The sequence below is a fragment of the Suricata suricatta genome, chromosome 8 (genome assembly GCF_006229205.1).
Source record: "Suricata suricatta isolate VVHF042 chromosome 8, meerkat_22Aug2017_6uvM2_HiC, whole genome shotgun sequence".
Lineage (NCBI taxonomy): Eukaryota > Metazoa > Chordata > Mammalia > Carnivora > Herpestidae > Suricata > Suricata suricatta.
In genome coordinates, this window is record NC_043707.1 from 94,530,420 (window position 1) to 94,543,723 (window position 13,304).

Genomic DNA, 13,304 nt, shown 5'->3' on the forward strand with positions numbered 1-13,304 from the left:
CTTTGACCTAAAACTTCCATTAGACCCATTAACTTAGAAACAAAGCTACGATGATAAACCAAAATAAGGGGCACACTTTCTGTAAAAATAAGTTGCCTATAGTCTTATTTCTAGAAGCAAGAAGGAAAGCGAAATGGAAACAAACTATTCCCAATAACAGGGATGACTAACTTATGATATACCGCATTCAATTGAACATTACATAGCCATTATTTTACTTTGCAAAGTCTGCTCTAGAAGGTTCTGTCTTGTTTACTGCTGTATTCCCAGGGCTTAGTATAACAGGTGCTCAATAAATATGAAATTATACTTATATAACATGACAAAATTATTTTAATTTTTAAAATATAAATCCTGTGTGCTATCATCATACAAATTGTGTGCATGTGTCTGCGTCTGTCTTATGGTCAGCAATCATGGAGAGAGTATGCCCTGAACAAAATGCAGAGTTAAGAAAATACACCAAAAAGTTAACAGCAGTTATCCCTGGGACTCTTTCTATGTTTTATATTTTCTACTAAAAGCACTGTACTTCTGTAGTTGACAGAAACTAGACTATGGCAGGGACTGTCAGGATATTTACCGAGGCTCCCTAGAAGTTGGGTGTAGCTGTGTGCCTAGTTTCTGCCCACTGAAGTGAGGATGGAAGTGGTTCATGTGGCTCCCTGGTCTGCCCCATTACTATCTCCGGTATGGTCTAGGTTGGCTGCCCTCATCTAGCTGGACTAAGTCAAGTGCACCTGGGAACGCTGTGTTCAAGAAGGCAAAGACTCTGTCGGCTGGGGATTTGGGGACACTACACAGAACAGAGCTCCTCCCCCCTGAAAAATGGACTTCATGTGAACCCTTGAGATCTTGAGGCTTATCTGTTGTTGCAAGGATTATAGACAACTTAATAAATATAAAATTTAAACATAAAAAGAACAGACATATTAGCAGTATTTTAAAGCATCATCATATAATCCTCTTTTTTTAATTCAACACATAGTAAAGAGTATATTAATATTCTCTAAGAGAGAATACTTTAAGAAAATACATAGTATTTATGGAAATAAAAGATTTTATGAGAATGTTCTTACAGATATTTAAAATGGAAATAGGGAAAAAGAATAGTCTAATAAACATTAGTGTTTAACTGTCTAAACTAAATGGTAAAACAATTTTAAATAAGTTTGAAGAGCAAAATTTTCACAAAGGTAAACATTCATGTTAAGGGCTAAAGATTCCACACTTTCTAGTCATTTTCTCTAATGAGGTCACTGTGTTCCCCTTTAAACTGTCCAAGGACAGCCCTGTGTGTGTTTTACATGATGCTGATGAGTGAGAGGGGGAGAGTGTGAGAACTGACCTTGGAGGCAGGGTGGAGGGAAAAACGTGACATGATGCATATTTAGGAGGGAAGGCCCCACAGTCAGGATAGGCTTTATGAGAACCTGAATCAGAAGATTTGAGCTCTCAAAGGTAAGTCACTCACATTCCTTGCTTTTTCCAAGTACATTTTATATCTTTCCTCCATTGCTTTCATATCTTCATCTTTCTTCTGAAGAGCAGCTTCAAGTTCACTGATCTTTTGTACTATTATGGAAAATGAAATGAGACATGACTAATTTAAAATATTCCCTCTTCACACAAAATTATATTTACCTGATTTTTTTTCTAAAGACTGATAAGAGAACAAAAAGAGAAATGTTTATTTCTTCTTTGTAGTGAATTCACATCTATAACTCTTAAACTACAACTAATCTCAATCATTTCATATTATTTTTTCTTACAAATATCTATAATCTGCTTTACCCAGCTATTTTTCTCCCTTCATCAAGTGTTTCAATGAGCAAATATACTTTAACATGTAAACACAACCATTATAAGAAAATAAAGGATTCCCTCTATATACAGTTTAAGGCTCGATTTAATTGTATTACAAAGTATTTTACTTACATTTTCATAGTATTAATTCTATTATCTTTTATAATGTTTGATACTCCTATATATCAATCAGTTTATTTTATTAGATTTTTTTGCTTTAAAATCAGCTCACTTATTAATTTCCGAAGTTGCTAAAACATTAGCATGGTTCTTATTTGCAATGAATGTATTTACGGAGTATCTGAAAACTTACACACAGTTCTTGTATCTTTCAACTAAAACAGGCAAGTCCTTAGACATAGTCTGATCCAGGTTTTCACAAATACCTACCATTCTGGTTTACATCTGGCTGAAGATCTTCAATGAGTTCTTGTTTCTTCTGTAATTCTTCCTGGACCTCAGTTAGTTTTTCCCTAAGTAGTGGAAAGAGCATGGAGTTTGGGAAAACAAACAGACTTAAGAATGAAAACTGATTTCTGCCACAGGACATTTGTGGACTGTGGGCAACTCACTTTCTGATCCTGAATCTCCTCACCTGTAAAATGGGAGTAATACCTGACACACATTATAGGGCTTGCTGTGAGAAGGTAAACTGCCTGGCGCACGATGGGTGCTAACAATGTTAATGATTTCCCTTTCTCATCCTTGCCTCCTAACAAAGTCAGAGGAAATATTTTATTGGTTAAATATCCCACATAGTCAAGTTGTGACAGTTGTCTGCTTTTGTAAACTCTTCAAATGACATTAGTGATGGCCAAATGTAGGACTTGCGATCACTGACAGACAGGCTGAACTAATTTTAGCACGTTTTTCTTTTCACGTCTTGGGAGCAGTGGTGAACATTCAATTGGCATCAGGAGATTTCTCTCACAAATAAAGTCAGAAAAGGACTAACTTTAGAAGTTTTTAAAACCCTTCCCCTTTTATATTTGAAATGAAATATTAGTTTTACTTACATATGAGCTTCCAACTTCTGCTTTAGTTTGCTGGACTATAAAAATTAAAAAAAGTTGTTGTAAGATGACTATTGTGACAAAGACAAATTTCCCAGACATCAAAATCTCTTTACCTCCTTTTGAAGTATATTATTTAAAATTATAATTTTTTAACAATTTGTATTTCTAATAACATACTTGTAAAGACAAAATTTTAGGTGTTTTTTTATTTCAAAGGGAAAGGAAAGGAGGTTAGGAAATGAAATAAGGATGAGTACAATAGTAGAAAGAAAAGTGCTTCATATTTCTGAATGCCATGAAAATAAAATTTGAACTTGAAAAAATATAGCAAATGCAAGCTGAATGTGATATATTGAGGAGTATCAAACATTTAAAAATCATTATTTAAAATACATAGTTTAAGATGTTGGGCCCTTAATGAAGAATAGATTTAAATAATTGCCTTTATAATAAAGCTTTATCATTATAAATGTAAGCACTTTAATATTAATATCAAAATGAAGTAAGTGGATTTTGTTAAAAAAATAAAATTCAAAAAATAAAGCTTCCTCTTTAAAAAGCAGAAGTTTAAATTGCAATAGTAGTTTGTATCATCTACTGAACAGTTGAAGGGTCTAAAATATATAACTGAAACATAACTCAGACACTAATAATTTATTTTAAAAAGATAAATAGAACATCTTTAAAAACACTGCCATCCAAAATAAACTCCCCCAGTGAGATCTCATTTTAAAAGTAATCTCTAACATGGTTCAAAAGGATATTCATATTAGAGAGGTTACAATACCGTATATATGCACATATGAGATGCCGCCATGCATGAGACGATTTCTATTTTCCAAGCCCCCGGGGAAAAAAGAGAAAATCATATAAAGCATATAAAAGACAGGAAACACAACCCTTTCAGTCTTCTCTTTCATCTCTTTACTTACTCTTCCGAGCTTTCTTCCCCGTCAACACAGGTATAACCACCTCCCTTCCATCTACCCAGTATCCAACACACATGGAGCCCTGTCTTTTTCTGTTGTTTCAATAAATGCCTTTCTCCCTCCACTGTTACTTCCTTCCCCCTGCAGACAGAGCTCAAACGACAGACACACTGCCAGGCATATTCAGGTTGGGGCTGTTCGGGCTCTGCTGAGTCCTCTTCTGTCTGCCCTCACCATGTCTGCCCTCAAAAACCCATTAGAAGTGGCAAGGCCATGAGTCAGCGTGGAAGAAGGGAAGAAATATGGGGTGATGTCTTCAAAACTGCAATAAGGTTTCCGTCCTTTGGTGGTTAGGATGATCTACTTATTTAATGCTCTTTGGTAGAAATCATTTTCTCCCCCTCCCTTTTCCTGTTAGAAGTTTTCCTCGATTCTGACCACTCAGTACTCTCAACCAGGACTTTCCTGAGGCTCACCCTGTTGGCATCCTAGCAGAGCCGAGAAGACCTCACCTGCAGCACACTTGCAACCATGAACTTAGGTGCGGTTGCTGAAGTAGGACAGATAGAAATCACCTTCCAATACATACGATTAATTTACAGGCTCCAAGCTGGGAAAATCGCAGCATCTGTTATGCAGATATATACGGTATTCAAGGGTACCCTCACTGATAAGGCACTTTCAAATACAAGACTAATTTGGGCATCGGGACCTACCGCAGAGAGTCCACACACAGAATTATTACAGTTTTCAAGTTACTTACACTCTCTCCTTCAGACTTGGAGCCTTGTTCCTGTAAAGATTTCTGGAGGTCCTCAATCTGCTGCTGCAATTCTCGGATGCGCTCTTTGCTCAGCCTGTTGTAAGACGGGTCATATGCACTTATTTGTATTGAAAGTCAAAGTAGTTAAGGATCAGTAAAGGTGCACTGGTGCAATTTGTGCACTTAATAGTAACAATGAACGCTGAACAACTATCTGTGGCTAGGTTTAATATATAGTATAGTGGACTACCTGCAAGGAAGTTGTTCTTTTTTTTTTTTTTTTTTTACAAAGAAGACATTTATCCTCGAAGTACATACACCCACATGTAAAAATTTAAGATACTTATGTGTCAGTTGCAAAAGCACATCATTTCTGCACAGTACTCACTGGTAAAAAAAAATTTGAAAACTAGCTCAATTTTCCTACAGTTGTATTTTTAGTGATTGGGAACTAGGTTTCTTTTTCTTGTTTCAGATTTCATAGTGCACTGACAAAGGTCACCATTTTCCAACCATTCCCTCCTAATTTTTGTTTAATGAGACTAACACTAGCAATCAATGCAGATTTTTACTTGGCAAAATCTCATTCTTTAAAACCCTGCTTGAGAACTGCCTCTACTGAGGTTTCCAGCAAGAGAGAATATCTGTCTCCACCTGTATATGACCCCATATACCGCCCATTATAATGCCGTAGAGTTCTAGTTGTCAGTTAATGTAATTATCTATTTATAGGTCTATCTTCCTGTATCAACCTTCTAAGAGCTGAAACTTCGTATCTCCAGTGCTGATATGGAACTGCAGAGGATAGTAATAACTGATGGTCCCATCACAAAGCTAAAATGGTATTCTTTTTTTAACCACAATTGAGGAAATAGTATATATACAAGTTTGAGAAACAAGGTTCAAGTGTATCTAAAATTCCTGGTGGTCTCTAAGATCCAATAAAGGTTGGTCAAATAAACCCAAACACTTTTACTGCAAAATATGCCATATATAAGAGGAAAGTTAGCATAGTAGTTAAGAGTCCAGACTCGGGAGTCAGAATCACAGAAAGTTCAAATGTGGGATCGAGAATTTACTAGCTTATAACTCTGGATAAGTTACTTAACCTCCTTGAGTCTCAGCTTCCTTATCCATAAAAGAGATAATTAGTTTCTACTTCATAGAGATACTGTGAGGATTTCTTGTTAATACCAAACAAGTGCTTAGGTTCGGGCCCGCCTCGGGCTCTGTGCTGACAGCTAGTTCAGAGCCTGGAGCCTGCTTCTGATTCTGTGTCTCCCTCTCTCTCTGCCCCTCCCCTGCTCATGCTCTCTCTCTCAAAAATAAATAAAACATTAAGAAAAAGAAAAGTGGCTGGCTTATAGTAAACACTTTATCAATGTTACAGATTTTTAATATTATAATTTTTTGGCATCTCACGGGTATGAGGTAAGTATACCATTTGCTTTAAGTACATTACCTGTGAATCTTCATAACAACCTGCAAACAGGTATCACCTCCAGTTTATAGCTGAGGACCCTTGGTGTGAATTTAAGTAACTTGCCCGGAACAAAACAGTTAAAAGGTGTAAATAGAAGCGGGACTCAAATTTGACCCCAGTCTATGTTCCATCCAAGTCCTGACCCCAGTCCAAGCTCAGATTGTCACTTACTCATTTGTTAAATTTTCTGAGAGGTGTGGAGACACATAAATGAAACTGAAGAAGAAACCTGGCTGCTAAAGTGTGCTAGAAGCAAGGGGCAGGAGAGCCTAAAATTCTAGCCATTTTAAATACAGTGATCTCTCCCACTTGTCCGGGTCAAGGTCTGGTGGCCACCTAATGGAATCACCATGACAATTACAAAAGACTGGGTCACCTTTGCTCGGTTTCCAGTTCATTCATCTTGCGGTGCTTCTGTTCGAGCTGTTCCTGAAGTTCCTCAATACGCTCGTTCTCAGTACCCTCCTGCTGTAAGCGAAGCATCTTGTTTTCATGTTGCAGGCGAATAAACACTTCCCTGTTGTTGACAAGCAAGATTTATTTGTAATTTTTCCTAAATATAAATTTCACTTTTTTTTTACATTGCTAACTTTTCAGAAAATTCTTGTTCATTCAATAGCTGTCCTTTAAAATTGTTAGAAATGTTTCTGAAGTTTTTAAGAAAAAAAAAATATATAGTAAGACTGTCTCAAAAACCAAGTAGTAATTCTTTAAAAGCACAAGTATTATATTATATATTATATTATATTAATTATATATTTATTATACAAATCCCAAAGAGAAATAAGAGTTCTCTTACTGGTAACTTAGAAGCTATTTACTAAGGTAATATGTATTATATCCTCAGAAAACATAAATTAAAAGCAATACTTGTTTAAGAAATTAGTTTGCTTATAGGGTACCTGGGTGGCTCAGTCAGTTGAGGTCTAACTCTTGATTTCGGCTCAGGTCATGATCTCACAGCTTCTGAGTTTGAGCCCCACATCGAGCTTCACACTGACAGAGCACCTGAACTCACTCTCTTTCTCTCTCCCTCTCAAAATAAATAAATAAACTTTAAAAAAGAAATCAGTTTGGTTAATATATTTTAATGTTTATTTATTTTTGAGAGAGAGAGAAAGAGAGAGACAGAATCTGAAGTAGGGTCCAGGCTCTGAGCTGTCAGCACAGAGCCTGAGGCAGGGCTCGAACTCATGAATTGTGAGACCTGTGAAAACTGAGCTGAAGTTGGATGCTTAACCAACAGGGCCACACAGGCGTCCCAAGTTTGCTTAATATTTTTAAATATATTTTTATGATGACAGGCCTATGACTGTCTCTAGATTATTTGCTTTTAAAGAAATTTGTTAAAAGTTTACATACACATATTTTCTAAAATGCAAATGATAGGAATGATATTAAATGAAAAAGTAATGTTCTCCTACCTGCTGCCTCCCTAAATGCATTTCTTGGCAGCAACTAATTTCAATTAATGTTTGTGTTCTTCTGAATGCCAGCATCATGACTTTAAACTAGAGACTCCTATGACTATTATAAAGTGATATTAATAACACTGGGCACTAACTAAAAAGTTACTTTCCAGTCAGTATGTAAAGAACTCTGTCTTAACAACAAAAGATGAACAAAATGAAAATCAATAAATTTGCAAACTATATGCTAAGTGAAACAAGTCAGTCCCGAAAGACTGCATAATGTATGACTCTATGTATATTAAATTCTATAACAAGCAAATGGACAAAGAGTCAATTCTTGGTTGCCTGGGGCTGGAGCTGGAGGGGCAGCAGAAATGAGGAATGACTGCTACAAGGTACAGGGTAACTTTCTGGGGGAATGAAATGTTCTCAAATAGATGGCTTACAATAAACACCATTGAGCTGTACATTTTTTTAAAATTGTTTTTTAACATTTAGTGATGACAGAGAGAGATTGCGTGTGTGCGTGAGCAGGGGAGGGGCAGAGAGAGAGGGAGACACAGAATCTGAAGCAAGCTCCAGGTTCTGAGCTGTTGGCACAGAGCCCGACACGGGACTCAAACTCACTAACTATGAGATTATGAGATCAAGACCTAAGCCGATGTCAGACGCTCAGCCGACTGAGCCACCCAGGCGCCCCAGAGCTGCACAGTTTCAAATGGGTGAGTTGTATCTCAAAAAATCTGCTTTAAAAAAGTAGAATTCCAAGTAATAAATAAGATTGTTGCCACAAAAAGGAAAAGAAAACCATAAAAAAAAAATACCAGATTAGTCAAATGCCTACAAGTAAACATAGCAGTAAAATACCAAGATAAAAGCTGGTAAAAAGGAACTCCTAAAATTTTTATTTTATTTAACTTCTGCTTAATCCTCCTGCTATAACTGACAGCCCCTCTCCTATTTGTTTCACCCACGTGAATTTAGAGGCCATATATAAAAAGGGTTTTCCATAGAGTTTATGGGTAGAGAAAGAAGTTCAACAGTGTAATAGTCGTATTATGACCAGAATATCTCATTCAGCTGGTTTGTGAAATTTTACTTACGATAAAATCTAAAACTGCTAGAGTAGCAATAACAATCTAAGAAGTTCAAACAGACGAGACAAAGTATTTTGAGCCCTATGACTCAAAAAATGGAACATTTTAAAGGCTAATAAGTTTTTTGAAAGAAATCACATTTCTAATTATCAATTAATAAAAACACATTTACCTGTATTCCACGGGCATAATCTCAGCAGCAAGATTCTCAAAGCTTTTTGTAGCAGATGCGTCTAAACAACAACAGATCAACATTTCAGTATTTTTTAAAAAATAGTTTATTGTCAAATTGGTTTCCATATAACACCCAGTGCTCTTCCCCACAGGTGCCCTCCTCCATCACCACCACGTCTTTCCTCCTCCCCCTCCCCTTCAACCCTCAGTTCGTTTTCAGTATTCAATAGTCTCTCATGTTTTGCGTCCCTCTCTCTCCACAACTCTCTTTCCCCCTTCCCATGGTCCTCCATTAGGTTTCTCCTGTTCTCCTGTTAGTCCTATGAGTGCAAACATATGGTATCTGTCCTTCTCCACCTGACTTATTTCGCTTAGCATGACACCCTCGAGGTCCATCCACTTTGCTACAAATGGCCAGATTTCATTCTTTCTCATTGCCATGCAGTACTCCATTGTATGTATATATATATATATACCACATCTTCTTAGAGATCCATTCATCAGGTGATGGACATTTAGGCTCTTTCCGTGATTTGGCTATTGTTGACAGTGCCACTATGAACATTGGGGTACATGTGCCCCTATGCATCAGTACTTCTGTATCCCTTGGGTAAATCCCTAGCAGTGCTATTGCTGGGTCATAAGGGAGTTCCACTGATAGTTTTTTGAGGAACCTCCACACTGTTTTCCAGAGTGGCTGCACCAGTTTACATTCCCACCAACAGTGTAGGAGGGTGCCCATCACTCCACACCCTCACCACCATCTATAGTTTCTTGATTTGTTCATTTTAGCCACTTTGACTGGCGTGAGGTGGTATCTCAGTGTGGTTTTGATTTGTATTTCCCTAATGATGACTGATATTGAGCATTGTTTCACGTGCCTGTAGGCCATCTGGATGTCCTCTTTGGAGAAGTGTCTGTTTATGTCTTCTGCCCATTTCTTCACTATGTTATTTGTTTTTCGGGCGTGGAGTTTGGTGAGTTCCTTGTAGATTTTGGATACTAGCCCTTTATCTGATATATCATTTGCAACTATCTTTTCCCATTCCATCGGTTGCCTATTAGTTTTTTTGATTGTTTCCTTTGCAGTGCAGAAGCTTTTTATCTTGATGAGGTCCCAAGAGTTCAGTTTTGCTTTCATTTCCCTTGTTTTTGGGGATGTGTCAAGTAGGAAACTGCTGCGGTTGAAGTCAAGGAGGTTGTTTCCTACTTTCTCCTCGAGAGTTTTGATAGTTTCCTGTCTCATATTCAGGTCCTTCAGCCATTTTGAATTAATTTTTATGTACAGTGTAAGAAAGTGGTCTAGTTTCATTCTTCTGCATGTTCTTGTCCAGTTCTCCCAGCACCACCTGCTAAAGAGGCTGTCTTTTTTCCATCAGATACTCTTTCCTGCTTTGTCAAAAATTAATTAGCCATACATTTGTGGGCCCAGTTCTGGGTTTTCTATTCTATTCCATTAGTCCATGTGTCTGTTTTTGTGCCAATACCATACTGTCTTGATGATGACAGCTTTGTAGTAGAGACTAAAGTCTTGGATTGTGATGCCTCCCATTTTGGTGTTCTTCTTCAATATTGCTTTGGCTATTCAGGGTCTTTTGTGGTTCCATACGAATTTGAGGATAGCTTATTCCAGCTTTGAGAAGAACAGTGGTGCAATTTTGATGGGGATTGCACTGAATGTGTAGATTGCTTTGGGTAGTAATGACATTTTCACAATGTTTATTCTTCCGATCCATGAACAGGGAATGTTTTTCCATTTCTTGGTGTCTTCTTCAATCTCTTTCATAAGTTTTGTATAGTTCTCATCATATAGGTCTTTTGCATCCTTGGTTAGGTTTACTCCTAGGTATTTTACAGTTTTTCATGCAATTGTGAACGGGATCAGTTTCTTGATTTCTCTTTATGCTGCTTCATTATTGGTGTATAGGAATGCAACCGATTTCTGTACATTGATTTTGTACCCTGCAACTTTACTGAATTCATTGATCAATTCTAGAAGGCTTCTGGTGGAGTCGATCAGGTTTTTCCATGTAGAGAACATTTTAGTATTTCTATCATTTAAAAAAAAACTTTTCTAAATCCAAGAAAATTCACCTGTTTGGTTTAGGTGATCCTGTTGTACTTGTGAACATCGAAGCTCTTCATTCGTTTCTTTCAGAGTATCACGTTGTTCTATTAGTCTCTAAAAAAGAATTGTTTATATGAGCAAAATATTTAATTCATCCCACAAGAAGTGCACTTTATGCTCATAATAATGTATCTCAGCAACTTAATTTCCTAATTGTTGCTTAGTTATTTAAAAAAATACTTTAGTTTTAATGCTTAAATCACATAAATAATCTTTTTATAACACAATTCTTGTGACTTCAAAGATAATATACCTCTGAACCAAACTGATGTAATTATGCAAAAGAGTATAATTATGCAACCGTGGAGTAATTAAAAAACAGTATGGACTTTGGAGGCAAACAGATCATGGCTTGAATTTCAGTTTCACTATTTTCTAGTTATATTTTGTAGGGTGAGTTATTTGGTTCTTTGGCTTTAGTATCCATACCATCAAAACAGAAATGCTGACACTCACGTCCTTGCAAAGGTGTTTTGAGTAATGAGTGAGGTAAAGATTGTGGTTATTTGTAAGAACTGATGAGGGGGCCTCTGCGTGGCTCAGTCAGTTAAGCATCTGACTTTGGCTCAGATCATGATCTCACAGCTTGTGACTTTGAGCCCTGTGTCGAACTCTGTGCTTACAGTGTGAAGCCTGGGGCCTGCTTCCAGTTCTGTGTCTCCCTCTCTCTCTGCCCCTCCCCTGCTCATGCTCTGTCTCTCTCTAAAATGAATCAACATTAAAAAAAAGTATTAAAAAAAAAAGAATTGATGAGCTAGTATTGGTTTTTAACATTAGGGTTAACTTTTCCTTTCTTACTTTTATGGGTTCTGACAAACGTATAATGTATCCATCACTATAGTCTCATGGTCAATTGATTTTCAACAACAGTATCAAAACAATTCAATAGGGAAAGAACAATAGTGCTGGGACAACTGAATATCTATAGAGAAAAGAATGAAGTTGAGACTCCTATCTTACACCACATACTAAAATTCAAAATTGATCACTGACTTATAAAATATAATAGTTAAAACTATAAAGTTAAAAGAAAACATGAGCATAAGTGTTTATAACCTCACATTATTCAATGATTTCATAGAAATACTGCCAAAAATACACAAAAGAATAAAATAGCTAACTCTGACTTCATCAAATGAAAAATCAATCTGCTGCAAACAATAACATTTAAAAAATGAGAAGACAACTCACAGAATAAAAAAACATATTCGCAAATCATTCATATGAGAAGTAACATATCTAGAATACATAAAGAACTCTTACATTTCAATAATAAAAAGGCAAAGAATTTAAATAAAACATGAGTAAGTGATGTGAAGAGATAATTCTCCAAGGAAGATATACAAATCGCCAATAAGTACATGAAAAGATGCTCAATATCATCAGCCATTAGGGAAATGCAAATCAAAACCACAATGACATACCACTTCACAGTCACTAAGATATCTGAAATTAAAAGGCTGGTAAATGTTGGCAAGGATGCAGAGAAATTGGAAACCTTCACAAATTGCTACCAATGACAAATGGTTCATCTACTTTAGCATACAGTCTGGTAGTTCCTCAAAAGTTTAAACACAGTTAGCATATGACCCAACAGTACCATTCATAGGTATGTACTCAAGAAATGAAACACATGTCTACATAGGAACTGTAAATAAATATTCATAGCCACATTATCTGTCTAATATTTAAAAAGCAGAAATAGCCCAATGTCCATAAAATAAATAAAATGTGCTGCATCCACAGAATGGGGCATTATTCAACACAAAAACAAATGAAGTACTGATTCATGCTATGACACAGATGAACTTTGAAAGCATGAAGCTAAATGAAGGAATCGGGTCACAAAACCCACCAAGTCTATAACATATTCCGGACAGACTGGGCAAATCCATAGAGAAAAAAAGTAGAGTAATGGTTGTATAGGTTGGGCAGGAGGGAACTGGAAAGCAGAGCAGCTGCTAGAAGGCACAGCAATGGCATGAGGAGCATGGTCTACAATCTGACTGTGGGGATGGCTGCACAGCTGCCAATGTACTGGATGGTACACACTAGGCAAAATTGATGGTATATAAATTGTTTTTTGTTTTCTTTTTTTTTTAATGTTTTATTTATTTTTGATACAGAGAGAGACAGAGCATGAGAGGGGGAGGGGCAGAGAGAGAAGGAGACACAGAACCAGAAGCAGGCTCCAGGCTCTGAGCTAGCTGTCAGCACAGAGCCTGACGCGGGGCTTGAACCCACGAACGTGAGATCTGACCTGAGCCGAAGTCGGAGGCTTAACAGACTGAGCCACCCAGGCGCCCCAATGGTATATAAATTGTATCTCAATAAATCTATCAAAAAAAATCACATCTGTTGTGCATGCTCAAGGAGCTAACGGTCTAGAATGGGAACACATGCACTGAGACATGGCCTTGACTCTGTGACTCCATCTTCCCTTGTGAAGCAAATAACAAAACTGCATGGTGAATTCTTCTTCTTCCTACTTTCTTT

General features: G+C 36.9%; 1 protein-coding gene across 2 annotated transcripts in view; it reads right to left on the reverse strand.

Annotated features, from left to right (window-relative positions):
- Window positions 1-13,304, reverse strand: part of HOOK1 (hook microtubule tethering protein 1) — a 65,237-nt gene that overhangs the window by 7,335 nt on the left and 44,598 nt on the right. For both annotated transcript variants that reach the window (XM_029948778.1, XM_029948777.1), the window contains exons 13-19: window positions 10,775-10,862; window positions 8,679-8,739; window positions 6,374-6,514; window positions 4,515-4,608; window positions 2,823-2,857; window positions 2,197-2,279; window positions 1,475-1,575 (exon numbers count right to left, since the gene is read on the reverse strand). In XM_029948778.1, the coding sequence (XP_029804638.1) occupies window positions 1,475-1,575; window positions 2,197-2,279; window positions 2,823-2,857; window positions 4,515-4,608; window positions 6,374-6,514; window positions 8,679-8,739; window positions 10,775-10,862 (603 nt within the window). The remainder of the gene's footprint in view (window positions 1-1,474; window positions 1,576-2,196; window positions 2,280-2,822; window positions 2,858-4,514; window positions 4,609-6,373; window positions 6,515-8,678; window positions 8,740-10,774; window positions 10,863-13,304) is intronic.